The 24055-nt window shown below is 48.2% G+C and overlaps 2 protein-coding genes across 3 annotated transcripts; one reads left to right on the plus strand and one right to left on the minus strand.

Moving 5' to 3' along the window:
• Window positions 1-978: 978 nt before the first annotated feature.
• LOC140460081 (uncharacterized) lies at window positions 979-23803 on the minus strand. Its single transcript, XM_072554483.1, has 4 exons — window positions 22207-23803; window positions 19931-20813; window positions 17282-17444; window positions 979-6320 (listed from the first exon to the last, which is right to left on the minus strand). Exons 2-4 carry the CDS (start codon window positions 20710-20712, stop codon window positions 5385-5387), a joined length of 1881 nt encoding a protein of 626 aa, XP_072410584.1. The 5' UTR covers window positions 20713-20813; window positions 22207-23803; the 3' UTR covers window positions 979-5384.
• On the plus strand, window positions 7948-17915 carry LOC140460466 (uncharacterized). Of its 2 annotated transcripts, none has more exons than XM_072555011.1 (2): window positions 7948-8332; window positions 8914-17915. In XM_072555011.1, the coding sequence occupies exon 2, from the start codon at window positions 9218-9220 to the stop codon at window positions 9974-9976; it is 759 nt and encodes a 252-aa protein (XP_072411112.1). In that variant the 5' UTR covers window positions 7948-8332; window positions 8914-9217; the 3' UTR covers window positions 9977-17915. The 2 variants fall into 2 exon arrangements, with proteins under 2 accessions (XP_072411112.1, XP_072411113.1); XM_072555012.1 differs by having other exon boundaries at window positions 7948-8322.
• Window positions 23804-24055: the final 252 nt, after the last annotated feature.

Consider the following 24055-nt stretch of genomic DNA (forward strand, 5'->3'; position numbering starts at 1 on the left):
ACACTGTTCAGGCGCTCTTACTTGGTGGGTGGATGGGTTCAGAATGTCAGCGAATTAACGCTGACAAAAGTGCATGTGGTATTCACTGAATGCCCTGCTCAGATACCAATGAGTTTGTAAGTATTTAAAGAGACTGGGTTCTGCTGGCAACCACACCCAGGACTGAAACCGATTCATTCTGACCGTGGGGAAAGTTGGAGGGTTTTTTAGATTAGATGAGATTACTTACAGTGTGGAAACAGGCCCTTTGGCCCAACAAGTCCACACCGCCCCGCCGAAGCGCAACCCACCCATACCCCTACATCTACCCCTTACCTAACACTACGGGCAATTTAGCATGGCCAGTTCACCTGACCTGCACATCTTTGGACTGTGGGAGGAAACCGGAGCACCCGGAGGAAACCTACGCAGACATAGGGAGAATGCGGAAACTCCACACAGACAGTTGCCCGAGGCTGGAATTGAACCCATGTCCCTGGCGCTGTGAGGCAGTGGTGCTAACCACTGAGCCACCATGCTCATGTTTCCTCCCACAATCCAAAGATGTGCAGTTGAGGGTGAATTGGCCATGCTAAATTGCCCATAGTGTACAGGGATATGTGGGCTAGGGGTAAATGTAGGACAGTGGGTTTTGGGTGGGTTACTCTTCGGAGAGTCGGTGTGGACATGTTGGGCCGAAGGGCCTGTTTCGACACTGTAGGGATTCTATGATTTCCACTGAAATGAACCATAGAAGCTGATGAAGTACATTTATTTCAATCTGTATTTAAAAAAGGTTTTCCCTTCCACTTCAATTTATCTAAAATAAGTATGCGTGTCTGTTCCATTGAGTCTACAGCACAGGATGAGACCAATTGACTCAATTGGTCTCTGTCAGTATTTATGCTCTACATAAGTGTGCACCTAACTGTTATAGATAAATCACCACAAGTTACCTTTATTTCAGCTACTGATTAAGAAATCTCACAGGCCATCAAGTACTGAAACAAGCTTTCAAACTTTATTGCAAGCAGCAACCAAAATAAGAGCTCTCAGGTCAGCAAGTTAAGCCTCAAAACTCAACTTGGCAATGACCTGATTGATGGTGGAATTTTGCTCCGATTCTAACCAACAGTCTCTGTCTCTGGAAGTGTCCAGGGTTCAGTCCTTGTGCTGTGATGTTCTTTGAAGTTCTGACAATGAAGGGCTCTGCTGTTGGATTATTAGACAGATTTTTGTCCTGTGGGTCTATGATGTAACATTATCGATGAATCTTCAGATCCTTTCATCATGTTCTTTCATCCACATTTGCATCCATGTAACAAGGAACAAAGGAGCTACTTCTGATAAGTAGGCAATTCTGCAGCTTGCCTTCTTATCAGAATTAGTTCCTTTTTACATTTGGCCTTAACTTTCTGTTTGAAGACACAGCTTTCCTGGGAGTGACTCCTAAAATTCTTCAGCTGGACCGTCATTTATCCTTGGGGCATTAGGCATCTGGTTATCAAGCAGGGAGGTTTATAAAATCATGAGGGGCAATAATAGGATTAATACACAAAGTCTTTTCTCAGGGTTGGGGGAGTCCAGAACTAGACAGCAGAGGTTTAGGGTGAGAGGGGAAAGATATAAAAGGGACCTAAGGGGCAAGTGTTTCATGCAGAGGGTGGTACGTGTATGGAATGAGCCGCCAGAGGAAGTGGTGGAGGCTGGTACAATTACAACATTTAAAAGGCATTTGGATGGGTATATGAATAGGAAGGGTTTGGAGGGATATGGGCCGGGTGCTGGCAGGTGGGACTAGATTGGGTTGGGATATCTGGTCAGCATGGACGGGTTGGACCGAAGGGTCTGTTTCCATGCTGTACATCTCTATGTCTCTGTTGGACTATAACCTGGTATTGTGTGATTTTTAACTCAATCTTTTAATATTGTGAGAATATAAGTGTTTTAATAACTAATGTTGAAGTGATCGATATAGGTCAGATGTCAGAGGTATTTTCTTTACTCAGAGAGTAGTCAGGGTGTGGAACGCACTGCCTGGAACAGTAGTAGACTCGCCAACTTTGAGGGCATTTAAATGGTCATTGGACAGGAGAATGGAATAGTGTGGGTTAGATGGGCTTCGGATTGGTTCCACAGGTCGGCACAACATCGAGGGCCGAAGGGCCTGTACTGCGCTGGAATGTTCGATGTTGGTTTACAGCCTGGAGTTTGGAGTAACCATTCGGGCCTCCTGCATTTTCTGTCTCTCTGTTGCTTTTGTCAGAGTCAGGTGACAGAGCGGAAGCTGAGAAGAATGGGGCCTGAAACCCTTAGGGGGGTCACTGACGAAGAGAGAGTCAGGAAGGTGCCGGGACAGACTGGGAAGTGGGCTTTCACTGGGAACTCCATGGGTTCAGTGACAGTGTCCAAAGCAGGCAGTCACTGGAACAGGCGGACAGAGGAGTCGAAGAGGAACATTTGGGTTCCAGAGCCCTTTACGCGTTCCTTTAACTCTGACTCCCTTTGATTCTCAAGTAATTTTTATTCTATTTCATTTATAAACTCTTACCAGTAAAAATATCGGATGCTGCTGGACTTTTCCTGATTAAATTTGTGTCTTTTGTTTTAAAAGATTAGATTCCCTACAGTCTGGAAACAGGCCCTTCGGCCCAACAAGTCTACGCGAACCCTCCGAAGAGTAACCCACTCAGACCCATTCCCCTCCGACTGATGTACCTAACACTATGGCCAATTTCCCATAAGCCAATTCACCCTCAACTGCACATCTTTGGATCGTGGGAGGAAACCCAGGGAGAACGTCTGTGAGGAGTTTGCACAGTCGCCCGAGGCTGGAATCGAACCCGAGTCCTGGCGCTGTGAGGCAGCAGGGCTAACCACTGAGCCACCATGCCAACCTGTTCAGGGAAGAGTGGCAGGCAGTGCCGTAACAGAATAGATGTCTCCCTCAGGTCATTGGTAAGGAGCCAGAGTGGAAGATGAGATTTCCTTTTTTTGTTTGACACAGTGATATTAGGAAATGGATTGGACGTGGTCACCTTTCAGTTAATGTTTCACTGCTGACAGATGTTGACGTTTGACCAGTCACATCAAGGCACAGAAGCATCACCATTAACACTGGGGAAAAGCACCAGCTGCCCGAGAGGCCACGGCACCAGCCAGTCAAATCTGTACAAATTCACCAAATCTCTGAGCTCAGGGCATTCCTCCTCGTACTGTTTCCCAGACGGAGACTGACTGAACCCAATCATCGCTGAGGGTCAGTTGCACAAAGCAATTACACGATCTGCCCTTGATCCATCTGAACCTGCCCAAGTCTGGTCAAACTCTCCAACAGTTGGTCTCCCTCACCCATCCCTGGTACAGGGAGTCAGCGTTCCCATCACAACCAGTGAAAACACAGTGGCTTTGACACCGGCTGTTGTCTAGGATTCCGGGCCCCCTCTTGTTTCCTTTGAACTCTAGGAGCTGTGGATCTCCCCGTTCCTACACAGCAAACCATTTGTCCTCAGTTCTGCTGGATTTCTGAAATTTGGCCCCGGTCAGATCAATAGGATATTCTAAGAATGAAGGACCAAGCCATAATTTCCATCCTGTCACCTGTCCGCCATCTTGACCCGGAGTATAATTAAAACAAGATAAAGTATTCAATCAGTGACTAGCAAGAAAATCCAAAGTAGATGGTACCTCAATATTTTCACAGTTCACACCTTGAGGGGGAGGTGTTCTCTCTGATGCTCATTCAATTCTACATTTTATTTTCTCGTTGTGTTCTGACCCTGCCCTGTGGGGGGGGCTCAGATCTTCTTCGGAAGGAGTGCTGTGAAGTTTAAGTTAATCGCGCACAGATACAAGAGCTTCCAGCAAAGGGTCATGGATGGAAGTGGAAGATTCTCCAACTGTCTCTTCACAGTTCCGATTTAGCTTCCTCTCTCCCAATATCTTGCTTTACTTGTCGCGGCGGAGAAAGGGAGGGCTGCAGATGCTGGAGATCAGAGTCGAAGAGCGTGGCGCTGGAAAAGCATATGCGGTCAGGGCAGCATCCGAGGAGCAGGAGAGTCGATGTTACGGGCATAAGCCCTTCATCCGGAATGAGGCTTGTGCCCCAAGGAGGTGGAGGGATACATGGGAGGGGGCTGGGTACTGGGGAGAAGGTAGCTGAGGGCACCATGGGTAGATGGAGGTGGGGGTAATGGCAATAGGTTGGAGAGGAGGGCGGAGTGGATAGGTGGGAAGGAAGATGGACAGGTAGGACAGGTCATGAGGGCGGTGCCGAGTTGGAAAGTTGGATCTAGAATAAGGTGGAGGGAGGGGAGATGAGGAAACTGGTGAAATCCGCATTGATTCCATGTGGTTGGAGGGTCCCAAGGTGGAAGATGAGGCGTTCTTCCACCAAGCGTCGGGTAGTTTGAGTTTAGCGATGGAGGAGGCCCAAGTCTTTGGCAGAGTGGGAGGGAAGGTTGAAGTGTTCAGTCACGGGGCGGTGGGATTGGTTGGTGCGGGTGTCCCGGAGATGTTCTCCGAAACGATCTGCAAGTTGGCGTCTGTCTCCCCAGTGTAGAGGAGACCATATCGGGTGCAACAGACACAGTAGTTGACATGTGTGGAAGTGCAGGTAAATGTCTGTTGGGTGAGGAAGGATCCTTTGGGGCCTTGGATGGAGGTGAGGAGGGGGAGGTGTGGGCGCAGGATTTACTTGTCTCAGTGCAAATATCGTCATCCCTTGCACATTCATCTCCCTCATTCTCTGACCGTTCCTTGTGAGTTGGATTCTCTCCCGACCATTTCAAGTCTGGACCACGTGTCACTGTCTTGATGATGTCACAATGCTGACACGGTCCCCAGGCCACATTGACCATTTGACCTCTGGCTGTTTTCTCAAGGGGTTGCACGCGTTTGGGACCTGCTCTTCAGTTCATCATGAAATTTCCCCAAGTTCACAGCTTCAAAGGGAGCACCTAATATCTACCCACTCACACCGGTGTCCCAACCTCACATTCTGAATTTGAAGGCCATCTTTCCCAAAACAGCACAGTCTGTCTATCCGGCCTGGAAATTTGCTCACCCTCCCCTCGGTTGCGCCTGTGATTTCAGATAGATGTCAGACTGTCAGATGTGGTTTTCTTGACAGGACGAGTCAGCCTTCTTTATTTTAGACCGTCAGACTAGGGTTGTTCCCTCTGCAGCTGGGGGGAGAGATTGAGTCAAGCTATGAAATTAGGATAAATTTTCTCTGAACCAAAGAGAGACAGCCTTACAGATCTCCCCAGCCCAGTCCGCCAACATGAACCCGTCAACTGCTACTTTGCGTTTTCCTGCACAGATTTCTCTCTGAGGCCTGTTGCACTGTCCCAACGTAAGCTTCAAGGACAGCAACACTATCCACCGGATCTGACCCCTTGTCATCACTTGTGAACTCTCTGGTGTGCCCGTAGGTTCGATGACTGAGTGAAGCCCTTCCCACACTCAGTGCAGATGAATGGTCTTTCCCCAGAGTGAACTCGCTGGTGCGTCAACAGGCTCGAGGACTGAGTGAAGCCCTTCCCACATGTGGAGCAGACGAAGGGTCTCGCCCCGGTGTGGACTCGCCGGTGGATTAATAGGCTGGACGAATCCTTGAAACCTTTTCCGCAGTCACAGCAGACGAACGGCCTCTCACTGGTGTGGACACGCTGGTGAGTCAGCAGGGTGGAGGACAGGGTGAATCCCTTCCCACATTCAGAACAGATGAACGGCCTCTCCCCAGAATGAACTCTCTGATGTATCTGGAGTTTGGACAGCTCCGTGAACCCCTTCCCACACTCGGCACAGGCGAACGGCCTCTCGCCGGTGTGAACATGCTGGTGTGTTTGCAGGTGGGACAGCTGAGCGAACCCCTTTCCGCAGGCAGAACAGGTGAAAGGCTTTTCCCCAGTGTGAACCCGACGGTGTTTCTGCAGATTGGACAGAATAGTGAAAGCCTTCCCACACACAGAGCAGGTGAACGGCCTCTCCCCCGTGTGAACGCGCTGGTGCATCTGGAGGTGGGATAACAAAGTGAATCCCTTCCCACAGGTGGGGCAGGTGAACGGCCTCTCCCCCGTGTGAACCCGCTGGTGTGCTTGCAGGTTGGAGGATCGAGTGAATCCTTTCCCGCACTCGGAGCAGGTGAACGGCCTTTCTCCCGTGTGAACGCGCTGGTGCATCAGCAGGTTGGACGAATCACTGAATCCCTTCCCGCACACGGAGCAGGTGAATGGTCTTTCCCCGGTGTGACTGCGTCGATGAATCTCAAGCTCGGATGGGGCTTTGAAGCCTTTCCCACAGTCCTCACACTTCCACGGTTTCTCCATGCTGACCTTCTATCTGTCCGGGTTTGACGGATCAGGTAAAATATCATCCACAACCCTTCTATGGTTTTCCTGCTGTGAACAGGGCAACGCTATTCTAGCCCTGTGACCAGTTAAAGTTCACAGCACTGAAACAACCTCACTTCAATGTTGAGCCTCCGTGCTATTTGAATCAGGATGATGGTTGACAGCTTCTGAAGCAGTGAGGATAGAATGATCCTTCTCCTTCACAAGATACAGAAGCCAATAAGTCTTGATGAACACCGTGACTGTCAAATCTTGGCAGGCTGGTTGCCTTGAGATTTCTGTCTTCAAACCCTCTCCATCTAATATCCTGTAACATATTAGAAAAGTAAATACTGTCAGTACAGGCCACAAATTCAGAGGGCAATTCAAGTTTTCATGAAACAGGCTCCCACCTTCTGTTCGCAAACGCTGAAAATTTACATCTCACACACTCTCCCTCTGCAAGGATGTGCAGGTTAGGGGAATTGGCCGTGCTTAATTGTCCATAGTGGTCAGGGATGTGTAGGTTAGGTGCATTAGTCAGGCGTAATTATTGAGTAATAGGGGAATGACTCTGAGTGGGTTACTCTTTGGTGTGGGAGTTGTTGCGCTGAAGGGCCTATTTCCACACTTCTAATTCCAAAAATTCTAATTCTACCTCAAGTTCATGCTCTCTACTCTCACAAAGGGACTGATCCATGCTGTTTAATGGATGCTCACTCATCCTTTCTCTGTCTGGCACGCAGAGACCACACACACACACACACGCAAAGAAAACCAAGAGGAGGACAGTTCAGGCCTGGAGGAAGGAAGCCTCAGAACCCTGCAATCACAGGGGGTCAATGTGGATTCCACCCGTTTCCCCACCCCCCCCCCCCACCTTATCCCACTCCGAAGCCTCCAGCTCTGCACCACCCTCTTCACCTGTCCCTCGCCTTTCCCACCCGTCTGCTTCACCCTCCTCTCCGACCTATCACCGTTACCCCCACCTCCATCTATCTATTGCATTCCCTGCTACCTGCCCACCACCCCCCCCCATTATCTCTCTACCCCTTTGGGCCACAAGCCTCATTCCTGGTGAAGGGCTGATGCCCGAAATGTCGATGCTCCCGGGATGCTGCCTGACCTGCCGTGCTTTTCCAGCGCTGCACCCTTCCACCCCGATCTGCAGTGCTCACTTTTCTCCAAGATCCCCCAACATTCCCCTGCACCCCAGAGCCCAGGATTTTTCCAAGGAAGTTGTTTTGCAGTGTTGGGCAGTGAAGATCATCTCAAGAGGGCGAGCAGATTTGTGATGTCGGGCTTTCTCCCCCAAGTGTCCACTCTCCTGCTCCTGGGGATGCTGCCTTGACCTGCTGTGCTTTTCCAGCCCCACACTCTCGACCCTGATCTGCAGTCCCCTCTTTTCTCCGAGTTTCCCCCTGCACCCGGGGGGGGAGTCCAGGATTTTGCAAAGGGTGTGGGAGAAGGAATTGCTTTGGCTGACCGATGCACCCTGCGCTGCGCGAAAGCGACCCGTGCCTGGCCCTCACCTGCAACACGAAAAGCAGCAGCGGCTGTGGGGGGGAAGGGGAGAGCAGAGCCGTACGGAGCAGGCGCAGTTGCGGCAGACGGGGAAGGGAGGAGCTGCCTCTCGCGCCGGTCCGCTCCGGGCCGGCAGCCGGTTGCCCTGGAAACCTTTGTCTCCGCGATGAAGTAGCGAGGGGGGGGAAACAATGGGAAGGGGTGGAGCCACCGTGTCCCGAGCGCGCAGCCTGGAACTCCGAGGAGCACCACTCCCCCCCCCAACCCACGCAACCCGGCTGTTCCTATTGGCTGCTCCACACAGACTTCACAAACCTTGCAGACTCCACCCCCCTCGTGTTAACGTCACAATGAGGAAGTTGCCCCATTAAAGCGATTACTTCCTCCTCTGTGCAAACCAAAAGTCCTCTTTGCATTTCTTTCCTCACTTGCAGCACATGAAGGCACAGGAAGTGATTCCAGGGAAGGAGCGTGCTCTGCAAAGGTTGGTTCAGGTATGCCTATCTCTCTTTAAGGCATTAACACTTTTCCTGTCAGCTTGATACATCGATTTCTGCGGCTAAGGCGATGACCGCTTGCCAGATGTTCACAGTTGGAGGCTTTCTGCAAAAGATGGGTCAGGGTTTAAGGGACAGTAAATTGGAGCGTCCAGTTAGTCCCAGCCTCCCTCTGTGTCCCCGCAGCCTTGCAATTTGACATCCTTCAAATGCCATCCAATTTCATTTTGAAATGATTTCGATTCTCCTTCACTTCGAGCACAGAGTTTTGTAAATTTGTTTGACAGGATACTTGAAAGGCAGGATTTGCAGCAACAAACCTCAAGACCGGACAGCCACTCGACCTATGTGATGCGATATCTTCAATAGGTCGAATATGGACCTGTCGATCAACGTGAATCAGTACCTTTTATAAGAACGGGGACAGTGTATATTAGGCCAGCAGTGTGATAATAGAGGGAGAGTGTGCAGGATATAAATTTACATATTTTGGGGAATGAACGTGGAAAAAAAAATTGTTCAATTGAAATCTGAATTTCAACCTGAACTGGTAGTAACGTCTTTGTGATCTTTTACAGGACGATTTAAAGACTGACTACTCAAACCACACGTCATGCAAATGTGTGACATATCTGGGACCCGAATATAGTTGGCCTTGGAATCTTAAAGGAGAAATGCTTGTCTGTTCTTCCTGTTTCAAAATGTTTTAAACGTCACTGTGTCTGGGACAGCGAGAGTGCTCCAGTGAGGTGACTGGAAGGAGCTTTAACTATTTATGCAGTTGCACTGACTGAAAGCACATTTTGTTAAAGCAATGTTTCTATGTAAGGATGGGGCTTTAGCTCATTATTGACCCTGGACATACACAACGACATCTGCACCATGGAGAAACCATGGAAATGTGAGGACTGTGGGATCGGCTTCAAAGTTCCATCTGAACTGGAGATTCATCGACGCAGTCACACTGGGGAACGGCCATTCACCTGCTGCCAGTGTGAGAAGAGATTTGTTAATTCATCCACCCTGCTGAGACACCAGAGGGTTCATACTGGGGAGAGGCCATTCACCTGCTCGGTGTGTGAGAAGAGCTTTAGTCAGTTTTCCAGCCTTTTGAAACACCAGCGAGTTCACTCTGGGGAGTGGCCTTTCACCTGCTCTGTGTGTGGAAGAGGATTCAGTGCCTCATCCAGCCTGTTGACACACCAGCGGGTTCACACCGGCGAGAGGCCATTCAACTGCTCTGAATGTGGGAAGGACTTCAGTGATTCGTACAGCCTGCGGAGACACCAGCGAATTCACACCGGGGAGAGGCCGTTCACCTGCTCTGTGTGCGGTAAGGGATTCGTTCAGTCATCCGAGCTGCAGAGGCACCACGTCTCTCACACCAGCGAAAGGCCTTTTCGGTGCTCGGACTGCGGCCGCAGCTACAAAACCTCTCGGAACCTGATGCTCCACCAGCGAATTCACACTGAGGAGAGACCGTTCAGCTGCTCTCACTGTGCAAAGAGATTTATAACCTCGTCCAATCTCCGCAGACATCAGCGTGTTCACACAGGGGAGAGGCCGTTTGTCTGCTCTGTGTGTGGGAAGGGATTTACTCAGTCATCTGGGCTGCGGAAGCACCAGCGAGTCCACAAATGATGACAGTGCTTGGCCTCTGCTGTTATTGCGTCCGTTGACCACAACCGGGGACTGAACCATGCTCAACCTGAAAGGGCGGTCAGCACTGTTATCTCAGAGTCAGGAGATGGTGGATAGGAGACCCACTCCAGAGGCCACATCATCCACCATTCCATGTTCAACGTTCCCGGCGGTGGAGGACCATTTCACGTGAGACTTTGCTCAGCTGATACTGAGTTGGAGGCAGGGGCCATCTTGTAAGGGCAGGGTTGGATTGGTTCGGCCTGTATCTGTTGGAGCCGAGAAGAATGACAGGTGACCTTTTGCAACACGTGAGATCCTGAGGGGGTTAGAGTGAGAGTCTCTCCAATCCCTTCGGCCCATTAAGTCCAACCTGACCCTGCGAAGAGCATCCCACCCAAACCTATTCCCCATTACTCTACATTTACAAATGCACCTAACCTACACATCCCTGATCACTATGGGCAATTTAGCACAGTCAGTTCACCTCACCTGCACGTCTTTGGAGCGTGGAAAGAGACCGGAGTACCCAGAGGAAACCCACGCAGACACAGAGGGAAAGTACAAACTCCACACAGACAGACGCCCCGAGGCAGGAATTGAACCCGGGTCCCTGGCGCTGTGAGGCAGCAGTGCTAACCACTGAGCCACCGTGCCACCGGTTCTGACAGGGTCGATGCTGAAAGAGTATTCCTGACTGTGGAAGAGGCTAGAGCTGGGGACACAGTTTAAAAATTCAGACTCGCCCATTTCAGATGGAGAAGAGATCTTTCTACTCCCAAAGGGCTGAGAGTCTTTGGTACACTCTTACACAGAGAGCTAGGAAGGTAGGGTCAGGGAATGTTTATAAACTTTGGGTAGATAGATTTGTGACGACTAAGTCAGTGAAGGGTTATCAGGAGGTAGTGGGGAACGTGGAGTTGTGGCCATGATCTGATTGAGTGGCATGCATAAGATCTGGTTGGACTGCTGATTGATCGATTGTTTGATTGAGCTGTCGTTGTCACGTGCTGCGATCCAGTAAAAAAAAGTGTTTTCTGTGATATACAGGCTGATCATATCATACGAGTGCATCAGGATAGTAGAAGAGAGTGCAGAACATTAGTGTTAGAGCAGCAGAAAAGGTGCAGAGAGAGAGAGATTACAATTGACATTTGAGAGATTGATTCGAAAGTCTGATAACAGTCGGGAAGAAGCTGTTCCTGAAATCTCTTTCTATGTGTATTTAAACTTTCATATCTTCTGCCTGACACAATTTGGTGGTAGAGAGTATAACTGTGGTGGGAGGGGGTCTTTGGTCACTTTCCCAAGACAGTGGGAAGTATAGGTGGCGTTAATAGATGGAAGACTGGTTTGCGTGATGGAGTGGGCAGCATTCGTGATTTGCGAGTTTCCTGCAGTCTTGGGAAAAAGCAGTTGCCAAAACCATGCTGTGTTACAGCCAGATCAAATGCTTTCTATGGTGCACCTACAAAAATTAGTAAGAGTCCTTGTGGACATACCGAGTTTCCTTAGCCTCCCGAGGAAGTACAAATGTCGTTGTGCTTCCTTGAAATGTGGGTAGATCAGGACAGATTGTTGGTGATTATCACTCCCAGGAACTTCACGGTCTCGGCCATCCCCACCTCAGCACCAGAAAGGGACTTCTGTACACTCCACTTCCTGAAGTTAGTTAGCAGCTCCTTCATTTGACGAGATTGTTGTCTTGCCGCTAGGCCTTCAACCTCTTTCCTGTATTCTGTTTCATCATTTGACATCTGACCCTTGGTGGCACTACCCCTAATGTCGGTTGTAAGTTTTAAAATGGAGTAGATGTAATTGTGAAGTAATTCTTTACTCAGGGAGTAGTTGGGGCGGGGAACGCTCTGCCTGCAACAGTAGTAGACTTGCCAACTTTTAGTTCCGATCAGAGCGGTGCTGGAAAAGGATAGCAGGTCAGGCAGCATCCGAGGAGCAGGAAAATAGAGGTTTCGGTCAAAGGTCCTTCATCCCTCTATTCCTGATGATGGGCTTTTGCCCGAAACGTTGATTTTCCTGCTCCTCGGATGTTGCCTGACCTCCCGTGCTTTTCCAGCACCACTCTGATCTAAACTCTAGTTTCCAGCATCTGCAGTCCTCACTTTTGCCTCGCCAATTTTAAGGGTATTTAGATGGTCATTGGCTCGGCATATGGATGAGAATGGAATAGTGTGGGTTCGATGGGCTTCAGATTGGTTCCACAGGTCGGCACAATATTGAGGGTCAAAGGGCCTGTACTGCACTAGAACATTCTATGTTGGAGATATAATTTAGATTAGTTCAATGTGGTTCAGCCCACCCAATTGAAAGTTTTAAATTCACCCCTTCAAATGGCATTATTCCAGATCGGACAGAGATATCCCATCAGGCAAGGCAGATACTCAAGAGTTAATTAATAAGATGAGATTTTATTCAATATAATTTACTAAGGTACTTTCTGCCCCTTCTTGATTCGTCCATTCCTGAGATCAAACTTGTATGGCTCAGTTTTTATAACCAGAAGTGAATGAGCTGAAAGAGTTGTGTTTTCAGATTCCCTACAGTGTGGAAACAGGCCCTTCGGCCCAACCGGTCCACACCGACCCTCCGAAGAGTAACCCACCCAGACCCATTTCCCTCTGACTAATGCACCTAACACTATGGGCAAGGTAGCATGGCCAGTTTACCTGACCTGCACATCTTTGGACTATGGGAGGAAACCGGAGCACCCTGAGGAAGCCCACGCCAACATGGGGGAGAACATGCAAACTCCACACAGACAGGCATCAAACCCGGATCCCTGGCACTGTGAGGCAGTGGTGCTAACCATTGAGCCATCAAGCCACCCTAAATTCTTTAGAGATTCAATATAAGAAATTAATTGGGTTGAAAAAGTCATGGAATATAAATAACCAGATTGAAACTGGGAAACTGAATTTCAAACAAAGTATAGCTTTCATTATTTGAGAATAAAGGTGTGAACATAGGACAAAAAAAATTAAGAATTGAAATAAAAGGGAATTGTGTGCAATAAAAGGAAAGCACCTTTTCTAGTTTTCGCGGCACTGAACAAATCAATAATGTCACCGACATTGACATTTTTTGCCAATTCATTCTGAAGGTTTCAAATTGTTAAACAGCTAATCAACTGCCAGCAAGCTGAATTGCATCTGTGCAGAAATCTGTCAATCTTTTTTTGTACTGACCCTCCCTCAGAATAGGGAAAATCTGAGGAAAAACTTTTGTGGCATAGAGATATACTCGGGAAACAGACCCTTCGGTCCAACTCATCTATGCCAACCAGATAGCCTAACCTCATCTAGTCCCATTTGCCAGCACCCGGCCCATATCCCTCTAAACCCTTCCTATTCATATACCCATCCAAATGCCTTTTAAATGTTGTAATTGTACCAGCCTCCACCACTTCCTCTGGCGGCTCATTCCATACCTGTACCACCCTCTATGTGAAAAAGTTGCCCCTTGGGTCTCTTTTATATCTTTCCCCTCTCACCCTAAACCTATGCCCTCGAGTTTTGGACTCCCTGACCCCAGGGAAAATACTTTCTCTATTTACCCTATCCATGCCGCTCATGATTTTATAAACCTCAATAAGATCACCCCTCAGCCTCCGATGCTCCAGTGAAAACAGCCCCAGCCTGTTCAGCCTCTCCCTCATGCTCAAATCCTCCAACCCTGGCAACATCCTTGTAAATCTTTTCTGAACCCTTTCAAGTTTCACAACATCTTTCTGATAGGAAGGAGACCAGAACTGCACGCAGTATTCCAACAGTGGCCTAACCAATGTCCTGTACAGCCGCAACATGACCTCCCAACTCCTGTACTCAATACTCTGACCAATAAAGGAAAGCATACCAAACGCCTTCTTCACTATCCTATCTACCTGCGACTCCACTTTCAAGGAGCTATGAACCTGTACTCCAAGGTCTCTTTGTTCAGCAGCACTCCCGAGGACCTTACCATTAAGTGTATAAATCCTGCTGAGATTTGCTTTCCCAAAATGCAGCACCTCGCATTTATCTGAATTAAACTCCATCTGCCACTTCTCTGCCCATTGGCCCATCTGGTCCAGATCCCGTTGTAATCGTTGGTAACCCTCTTCGCTGTCCACTACACCTCCAATTTTGGTGTCATCTGCAAACTTACTAACTGTACCTCTTATGCTCGCATCCAAATCATTTATGTAAATGACAAAAAGTAGAGGACCCAGCACCGATCCTTGTGGCACTCCACTGGTCACAGGCCTCCAGTCTGAAAAATAACCCTCCAGCACTACCCTCTGTCTTCTACCTTTGAGCCAGTTCTGTATCCAAATGGCTAGTTCTCCTTTTATTCAATGAGATCGAACTTTGCTAATCAGTCTCCCATGGGAAACCTTGTTGAACGACTTACTGAAGTCCATAGAGATCACATCTACTGCTCTGCCCTCATCAATCTCCTTTGTTACTTCAAAAAACTCAATCAAGTTAGTGAGACATGATTTCCCATGCACAAAGCCATATTGACTATCACTGATCAGTCCTTGCCTTTCCAAATGCATGTACATCCTGTCCCTCAGGATTTGCTCCAACAACTTGCCCACCGCCGACATCAGGCTCACCGCTCTATAGTTCCCTGGCTTGTCTTTACCACCCTTCTTAAACAGTGGCATCACATTTGCCAACCTCCAGTCTTCTGGCACCTCACCTGCAAGCTTACTAACTGTACCTCCTATGTTCACATCCCCAATCATTTATTTCAGTGATGAAAAGCAGAGGACCCAGCACCGATCCTTGTGGCACTCCACTGGTCACAGGCCTCCAGTCTGGAAAGCAACTCTCCACCACCACCCTCTGTCTTCTAGCTTTGAGCCGATTCTGTATCCAAACGAAGTCCATATAAATCACGTCCACTACTCTGCCCTCATCAATCCTCTTTGAGTTTTTTGAAGAAATAACAATCAAGTTTGTGAGACGTGATTTCCCACGCACAAAGCCATGTTGACTATCCCTAATCAGTCCTTGCTTTTCCAAATACATGTACATCCTGTCCCTCAGGATTCCCTCCAACAACTTGCCCACCACCGACATCAGGCTCACCGGTCTATAGTTCCCTGGCTTGTCCTTACCACCTTTCTTAGATAGTGGCACCATGTTAGCCAACCTCCAGTCTTCTGGCACCTCACGTGTAACTATTGAGGGTCCTCCAAAACCTTTTCTGCGTTGTTTGTTTCTGTATCAAATTTGTTTTCGGTGGAGTAAATAAAAGGAGCAAAAGAGTTAGAATTGATCTAGTAAACATCAAATTAATTGAATTTACCATTAACAGGACACAGTAGAGTCATAGAGATCTACAGCACGGAAACAGACCCTTTGGTCCATGCCGACCAGATATCCCAACCCAATCTAGTCCCATCTGCCAGCACCCGGCCCAAACCCTTCCTATTCATATACCTACCCATATGTCTCTTAAATGTTGCAATTGTACCAGCCTCCACCACTTCCTCTGGCAGCTCATTCCATACACTTACCACCCTCTGCATGAAAAAGTTGCCCCTTAGGTCTCTTTTATATCTTTCCCCTCTCACCCTAAACCAATGCCCTCTAGTTCTGGACTCCCCCACCCCAGAGAAAAGACTTTGTCTATTTATCCTATCCATGCCTCTCAATATTTTGTAAACCTTTATTCGGTCACCCCTCAACCTCCGACGCTCCAGGGAAAACAGCCCCAGCCTATTCAGCCTCTCCCTGTAGCTCAAATCCTCCAACCCTGGCATCATCCTTGTAAATCTTTTCTAAACCCTTTCAAGTTTCACAACATTGTACAGAGGAGAAGACCAGATGTTACACTCTGATGATAAGAAGGATGTTCTGGTGTAGTTGTAATGCCAATCCGGAACCCCAGATCAAAGTTCTCAGCGTTGAACCCTACCAAGGAGATGGCAAAATGTCAATTTAATAAAATTTGGCATTTGAATTCAATAAGATCAACACTGTCAATTGTCATTAAAAAAAAAACTGGTGCACCTGACTGCAGTGCTGAGTTGAATATTTAAAACTGGGAGAACATGAAGAGAGCAATCCTGAATAATTGAAAATATGGAATAATTCAAATATGATTGTCAAAACCCATTTTTGTGACTGCATTTCTACTGTCAGAAAATATCTGGTTCCCATTTATTGAATTCTGTCAATAACAGTAAGCAGCTGATTGTTACCAGATCAGTGTGCCTTCGTCATTATTTCTCAATTCATGGATTTCGATTTTGATATAAACCTGAAACAAAAACCAGAAATTCCTGTCAAGTATCAGCAAGGTCTAGCAGCATCCATGGAGAGAAATCAGTGTTAACGTTTCCCGGTTCAGTGACCATTTCCCTTCAGAGCTGTTCTGCTGACTTTCGAAGTAACAAATCACACAACAACAGCTTTAATCGGAAGCACTAGCTTTCGGAGCGCCACTCCTTCGTCAGGCGGTCGCCAGTCCGTGGCTGATTTTCGAGGAATTTCTGTTTTCGGTGTCAGTTTTGAGTTGGCTTGTCAACAGCTTTTTCGTGACACTGAGCTGTTCACATCATCCACACCTTATCCTCAACGCATTCTCGTGCTTACTTTCCATACCTGTCTCCACGAACACCCTTTTGGCTTTGTTCAGAATGAATTCTCCCCCATTAAGATATTGCTTACTTTTTCAATGTTCCCTCTTTCTGTTGATAAGGGTGTCGCTGCCGGAGGGAATGGTTTTGACCGGTCCTTTCGACAACTTCCATCACGTGTGTTATTCAGCCCATCAAGTGTGTATTGTTAGTCCAGACACCACTCCTCCCCATTAAATGGAATAAGCCTGTCAGCTCCACGATTCAAGCCCCGAAGGTGAGAATAGAGAGTGGCCTGACTTTAAAATAACTATAAAGGGTTGATACGAGCGCTGGCTCAAGGACAGTCAGGAATCAGGCCAGATGTTAAGCGTTCAAGGCATCATTGGCAGTATTACCATCACTATTGTGGTAACAACTCTCACATCAAATGAGGATCAGGACACAGACTTTTCCCGTGCTGTCAGCCACTGAGAGACAGCGCACCCTCAGCAGAGGATGAGATAAGAATATCCTCAGTGTTTTCACTGCCTTTTGTTCCAGAGATTTAGCTGTTTTGCTTCAGAAATTCCACCTCCATGATCTAACCCAGTTCCCTTGATCACTTCGTTGTAACTCACAGATCAGCTCAGCCAAGATCCAGGGAAATTGTGGTTGTCGAATGCTAAATTACGCATACTTGCAGCCTGGAATTTTAACCAGCTTATAATTCTTACATTGGTCGCTTGTCGGCTGTTTGTGCAAGCTGACTTTGCACAATCCCGGTAGCGATGGGAAATGAACAACTTATAATTGTAGAGCACGTCCAGCACGGTAAACATTCCAAAGTGCTTCACAGGAATTTTGATGGTAAGGTGATTTTGATTGGCCAAAGTCTTGCTTTAAGTCAAGGAGTGACAGAGAGATTTCAGGGAGAATTTTAGAGTTTGACAGCAGTGTTGAGGTAATTAAAATCAGAGACTCGGGGGGGACTCGGATACCTGACAGGATGTGAGATCAGAAATTGTAGTGTTGGGGCGATACGAATATCTGAAAACCGATATGCAAATTTTAAAATCAAAGCATTGTCTGATCAGGAGCCAATATAGGTCATCGAGTAAAGGCCATGATGATAAGCAAAATTTGGGCAAGAAAGCACAGGGGGCAGCAGTTTTGGATGGACTGCTGTTTCTGTCTCGAGGTGAATGTGAGGGTCTGATCAGGATTGGATTGTCAAGTGTCAAAGTAAGATGGGCAAAAGTGAGGGCTTCAGCAACAGATAAGCTGGGGTGAGGTGGAGATGGAAGGCGTCACAGAGGGGAATGGTGAGCAGTTTGTTTAGCATCAGACAGTACCTAAGGAGAGGGGCAGACAGGGGGGGAGGGAGGGAATGGAACTTGTAGTACTGACCGAAGACAGTGGCTTTGGTCTTCCCGATGACATTTCTGACACAACCCCGACAAGACTTGGCACAAGCAGCCCAATATTTTAAAAACAGTGGAAAAATGGAGTGGGATGGTGGTGAGGATCGGCTGGTTTTTAATCAGTGTACGTGAAAATTAATCCAGCGCTTTAGGAATAATGTCAGTTGAAGGCAGTGCGCAGGTGAGAGGTGGGCGGCGAGGGGGGGGGGGGGGTGCAAAGATAGATCCTAGAGGGACACCAAGGTCAAGACCTTTGCAGAAGAAAGGTAGGTTGATGATGGGCTGGTATTTTGCAAAGCTGAACAGTTTTTTTTAAAGATGGCTGAGGTTAGTGGATTGAAAAAAGTGAGGAGGGCATTACTAGAAGAGAGGATAACTCAAAAATATCAGATAACATGAAGCCAGGTGGTCAACTGTTCATTATAATAGATCGGGATTCTTCAGGAATCTGAAGAAGGGCTTATGCCCGAAAGGTCGATTCTCCTGCTCCTTGGATGCTGCCTGACCTGCCACGCTTTTCCAGCAACACATTTTTCAGCTCTGATCTCCAGCATCTGCAGTCCTCACTTTCTCCTAGTTAATTATAATAGATCGCCCTATTATAGGAAAGATGTGGATGCTTTGGAGAGGGTTCGGAGAAGGTTTACCAGGATGCTGCCTGGAATGGAGGGCTTATCTTATGAAGAGAGGTTGACTGAGCTTGGACTTTTCTCATTGGAAAAAAGAAGGAAGAGAGGGGACCTAATTGAGGTGTACAAGATAATGAGAGGCATCGATAAGAGTTGATAGCCAGAGACTTTTTCACAGGGCCGAAATTGTCAACACGAGGGGTCATAGTTTTAAGCTGTTTGGAGGAAAGTATAGAGGGGATGTCAGAGGCGGTTTCTTTACGCAGAGAGTTGTGAGAACATGGAATGCGTTGCCAGCAGCAGTTGTGGAAGCGAGGTCATTGGGTATATTTAAGAGACTGCTGGACATGCATATGGTCACAGAAATTTGAGAGTTCGTACATTAGGTTTACCTTACATGAGGATCAATGGTCGGCACAACATCGTGGGCTGAAGGGCCTGTTCTGTGCTGTACTGTTCTGTTCTATTAAAGAATAGGATCATGGACTAAGCTCAAGCTTAGCATGACATACAGTAGGAGAGAAAATCAGTATGAGATTCATAGAATCCCAACAGTGCAGGTAGAGCCCATTGAGCCAACGCCAATTCTTCAAAGAGCACTCTGCCAGCCTATCCCCATAAACCCTCATTTACCATCGCTAACCCACCTAACACAATATCGGGCAAAATAGCATGTCCGATTCACTTAACACACACATCGTTGGACCGTGGGAAGAAACGGTGGCTTAGTGGTTAGCACTGCTGCCTCACAGCACCAGGGTCCCAGGTTCAATTCCAGCCTCGGGCCACTGTCTGCGTGGAGTTTGCACATTCTCCCCTCCCGCACCTGCGTGGGTTTCCTCCCGGTGCTCCGGTTTCCTCCCACATTCCAAAGATGTGCAGGTTAGGGTGAATCGGCCGTGCTAAATTGTCCATAGTTGTTAGTTGCATTAGTCAGGGGGGTGGGTGGGTGGGTTACTCTTCAGAGGGTCGGTGTGGACTGGTTGGGCTGAAGGGCTGGTTTCCACACTATAGGGAATCTAATCTGATCAAGCCAGAGCACCCCGAGAACGTGCAAAGATCCACACAAAGAAAAAGGCACCCGAGGCTAGAATCGAACCTGGGTCCCTGGCACTGAGAGGCCACAGAGCGAACCACCGAGCCACTCTTGTATGGTTACAGGCATTAAAAAGATTTGACAGACTATTTAACACGGCCGATTTATTTAACATTTACCGAGGATGTTAACATTTATAACTGGGCTGGAGTTTATTAGCCTGAACAGCAAGCAATCCCGATGTACACAGATATGTGCTGGATGTGATTCACAGCAAAATCCAACTGCTGTCATCACTTGTGAACATGCTGGTGTCTCAGCAGGTGAGATGTCCGATTGAATTTCTTCCCACACTCTGAGCAGGTGAACGGTTTCTCCCCGGTGTGAGCCTGCTGGTGTCTCAGCAGGGTGGAGGACTGAGTGAATCTCCTCCCACACACCGTGCAGATGAAGGGCTTTTCCCCAGTGTGAACTCGCTGATGTTCAGTGAGTTGGGATGTTCGCCTGAACCCAGTCCCACAGTTAGAGCACCTGAACGGTTTCTCCTCGGTGTGGACGCGTTGGTGGGTGACCAGTGCCCCAGAGCTTTTGAAGCACTTCCCACAGTCTGGGCATTTAAAGGGTCTCTCCTCGGTGTGAACACGCCGGTGGTGCATCCGCTCCCCGGAGCTTTTGAAGCACTTCCCACAGTCCGGGCACTTAAAAGGCCTCTCCTCGGTGTGAACGCGTTGGTGGGACATCAGATCACTGGAACTCCTACAGCACTTCCCGCAGTCTGCACACTTAAAAGGTCTCTCCTCAGTGTGAATCCGCTGGTGATTCAGCAGGCTGGATGACTGAGTAAAGCCCTTCCCACACGCACAGCAGGTGAATGGCCTCTCTCCGGTGTGATTCCGTCGATGGGATTCCAGTTCGGACGGGTAACTGAATCCCTTCCCACAGTCCCCACATTTCCACAGCTTCTGTCCAGTGTGGCTGCACTCATGTCTCGAAAGGCTAGGTGGTCGACTGAGGCCTCGTCCACACCCACAACACGTGTATGGTTTCTCTGTCCCGTGAACAGTGCTCTTTCCTTTCATAATCAAAATCCAAACACAGGTTACAGTAAATGGTGTCTTTCAGTTACAGTTTTGATGTTTGGTTTCAGATTTCCGATTAGAAATCCTCCCTTCCTTACATCCTGTGAAATTGATTCAAAATAGAGAAGGCAGTCAGAGAGAGAATAACAAAAGTAGGTTTTCACGAATGTACTTCAGAGAAGGGAACCAATCACTAAGGTCAGACCTGGAGAAGACTCTGGCTACTGGGAGGGGAGGGGGGGGGGGGGGGGGTGGAGAGAACTAAGGAAGAGGGAGTTTATACATCCACAGCTGTACGTAACTCAACAAGAAGTTTGACAAAACATCCTAAACCCTGAACCTCCCCCACACAGATGGACCAGGACAGCAGGAATTTGTGAACACCATCACTTCCAAGTTATCTCGAAATCATACGCTTGTCTGGATTAAGCAAAAATTTCCTATTGAAAATACAATTAAATATACTGATTTCCTCTTAAAGTTACAGAGATGTCCAGCACGGAAACAGACCCCTTCGGACCAACTCGTCCATGCTGACCAGATATCCAAACCTAATCTAGTTCCACCTACCAGCACCTGGCCCATATCCGTCCAAACCCTTCTCATTCATATACCCATCCAGATGCCCTTTAAATGCTGTAATTGTACCAGCCCCCCACCACTTCCTGTGGCAGCTCATTCTACACAAGTACCACTCTGCGTGAAAACGTTCCCCTTAGGTCTCTTTCATATCTTTCCTCTCTCACCCTAAACTTATGCCCACCAATTCTGGACTCCCCCAACCCGGGGAAAATACTTTCTCTATTTATCCTATCCATGCCCCTCATGATTTTATAAACCTCTATAAGGTCACCCCTCAGCCTCTGACACTCCAAAAAATACAGCCATATCCTATTCAGTCACTCCCTATAGCTCAAACCCTGGCAACATTCTTGTAAATCTTTTCTGAACCTTATCAAGTTTTGCAACATCTTTCCAATAGGAAGGAGACCAGAACTGCACGCAATATTCCAAAAGTGGTCTAACCAATCAATGTTCTGTACAGCCACAATATGACCTCCCAACGCCTGTACTCAATACTCTGACCAATAAAGTAAAGCATACCAAACGCCACCTTCACTATCCTATCTACCTGCGACTCCACTTTCAAGGAGCTATGAACCTGCACTCCAAGGTCTCCTTGTTCAGCAACACTCCCTAGGACCTTACCATTAAGTGTATAAGTCCTGCAAAGATTCGCTTTCCCAAAATGCAGCACCTCATATTTATCTGAAATGAACTCTGTCTGCCACTCCTCAGCTCATTCAGCCTCTTCATCACCAAGATTGTCTTTTTCCACCTCAGTAGGTTTGTGAACTGCGCCCCAGTCTCTACTCATCTGCCTTTGAAGCTTCCAATCATTCGTTCGTTCGCTCCAGACCATCTCTCACATTCAACCTTCAGGTCACCCAAACTCTGCTGCATGGACCCTCACTCACTCCGAGTGCTGCTTACCCATTGCCCTGTGTTCACGGCACACACAAACCCCAGCTAGGAAACACCAAAAGATGACGATTCGCATTCCTTGCTTTCAAATCCCTCCATGGCTGCCACCACCATTATCTCTGCAATCACCTCTGTACAGTCAGCGCTCTGAGATTAACTGGTGGAAGCAAACACACAAATGAAAGCACAATACTGCAGGTCAAACAACAACTGTGAGTAGCCAGAGAAACTCAGGAGGTCTGGCAACATCTGTAGAGAGGGGAACAGTTAACGTTTTGAGTACAATAAGACTCTTTTTCAGCTCTTTGTTTTATTTCAAAAGGAATTAACTTGTGTTTAATATAATAAAACTGTTGAACACACTGCATTTAAAATAAGCTTAATATACATGACTTTTATCCACAATATTAACCAGTATAAGTGAGGTGGCGTTTATTAGTGTCAGCAGAATCAGACCCAGAGAAAATGGTTCTGTCCTAGATGCGATGAACAACAGAATCCCATTAAAGCAGTCAGTTGTGAATTTGCTGATGTCTCAGCAGAGTGGACGTCTGTGTGTACGCCTTCCCACACACACAACAAATGTACAGTCTCTCCCGAGTGTGTCAGCAGATCGGACGAAACAGTGAACTCGCTGCTGCTCAGTGAGGGGAAATGACTGCCTGAACCCAGTCCCACAGCGAAAGCACCTGAATGGTCTCTCCTCAGTGTGAACACGTTGATCTTCCCAAGAACCTTTAAACCACTTCCCATGGTCTGAGCATTTAAAAGGTGTCTCTTCATGGTCAACCTGCAGGTGTCTCAGCACCATGGATGACTTGAGTGAATTCCTTCCCACACTCGAGACAAGGGAATGGTCTCCCTGTACTGCGAATTCATTGATGCTATCGGAGACCTGACGACCAATGTGAATTCCTTCTCACACTTGGGGCAGGCAAACGGTCCCTTCTCCCTTTCGCCCTGCAGGTGAGGCGAATGAATAAACCTCATCCCGATCTTGGGGCAGGATAATGGTCTCTCCTGGTGTGAACTCACTGATGTTTGAGAAGGTTGGACAATTGAGCGAATCTCCTCCCATGATCAAGCAGGCCCCAACCCCATGTCACTGCACCAATGAGTTTGCAGCCCATACAGCGATCTGAATTCAACCTCCCCCGCTCCCCACTCCCATTTCAGTTCCCATGGGCGGCACAGTGGTTAGCACTGCTGCCTCACAGCGCCAGAGACCCGGGTTCAATTCCCGCCTCAGGTGACTCTCTGTGTGGAGTTTGCACATTCTCCCCGTGTCTGCGTGGGTTTCCTCCGGGTGCTCCGGTTTCCTCCCACAGTCCAAAGATGTGCAGGTCAGGTGAATTGGCCATGCCATATTGCCCGTAGTGTTAGGTAAGGGGTAGATGTAGGGGTATGGGTGGGTTGCGCTTCGGCGGGGGCGGTGTGGACTTGTTGGGTCGAAGGGCCTGTTTCCACACTGTAAGTAATCTAATCTAAAACTCCCGCAGGCTTCTCCCTTGTGTGAATTGCTCTGCTCCCTGACACCTTCAAAACCAGAGGGGATTGAAGGATGCAAATTGGGCAGCTCCCATTAGAAACTCCCATTAGAGCTTCCTGACTGCCCAGCCTTACCATCCTGCCAAATTAACGGTGTGCTCCCACAGCTGCTGAGCTGCTCCCAATGTCAGGAGAGAGGTGTCCCAGGCGTGCAGAGAGAGCTGCAGTGGGAGGGTCCAGGGACACACACACAACACAACATGCTCTGCATTGGCCGCGCATGCGCACCGCTGCCCGTTGACGCTGCAAACATGGCGGCGGACCCCCGGCTCGAGCGAGTGGGCCCGGACGACCGGCCGGAGAAACCCCC

The sequence above is a fragment of the Chiloscyllium punctatum genome, chromosome 36 (assembly GCF_047496795.1).
Source record: "Chiloscyllium punctatum isolate Juve2018m chromosome 36, sChiPun1.3, whole genome shotgun sequence".
Lineage (NCBI taxonomy): Eukaryota > Metazoa > Chordata > Chondrichthyes > Orectolobiformes > Hemiscylliidae > Chiloscyllium > Chiloscyllium punctatum.

Bases quoted from the DNA above. Each gene is read 5' to 3' on its own strand.
- LOC140460466 (XM_072555011.1), top strand. From the start codon at position 9,218: ATGGAGAAACCATGGAAATGTGAGGACTGTGGGATCGGCTTCAAAGTT.
- LOC140460081 (XM_072554483.1), bottom strand. From the start codon at position 20,712: ATGAAAGGAAAGAGCACTGTTCACGGGACAGAGAAACCATACACGTGT. The intron at 17,445-19,930 runs GTGATGACAGCA...CTTGACTTAAAG, and splicing joins AGACACCAGCATGTTCACAA to CAAGACTTTGGCCAATCAAA. The intron at 6,321-17,281 runs GTAAGAATTATA...CCGGACAGATAG, and splicing joins ACAGCCGACAAGCGACCAAT to AAGGTCAGCATGGAGAAACC.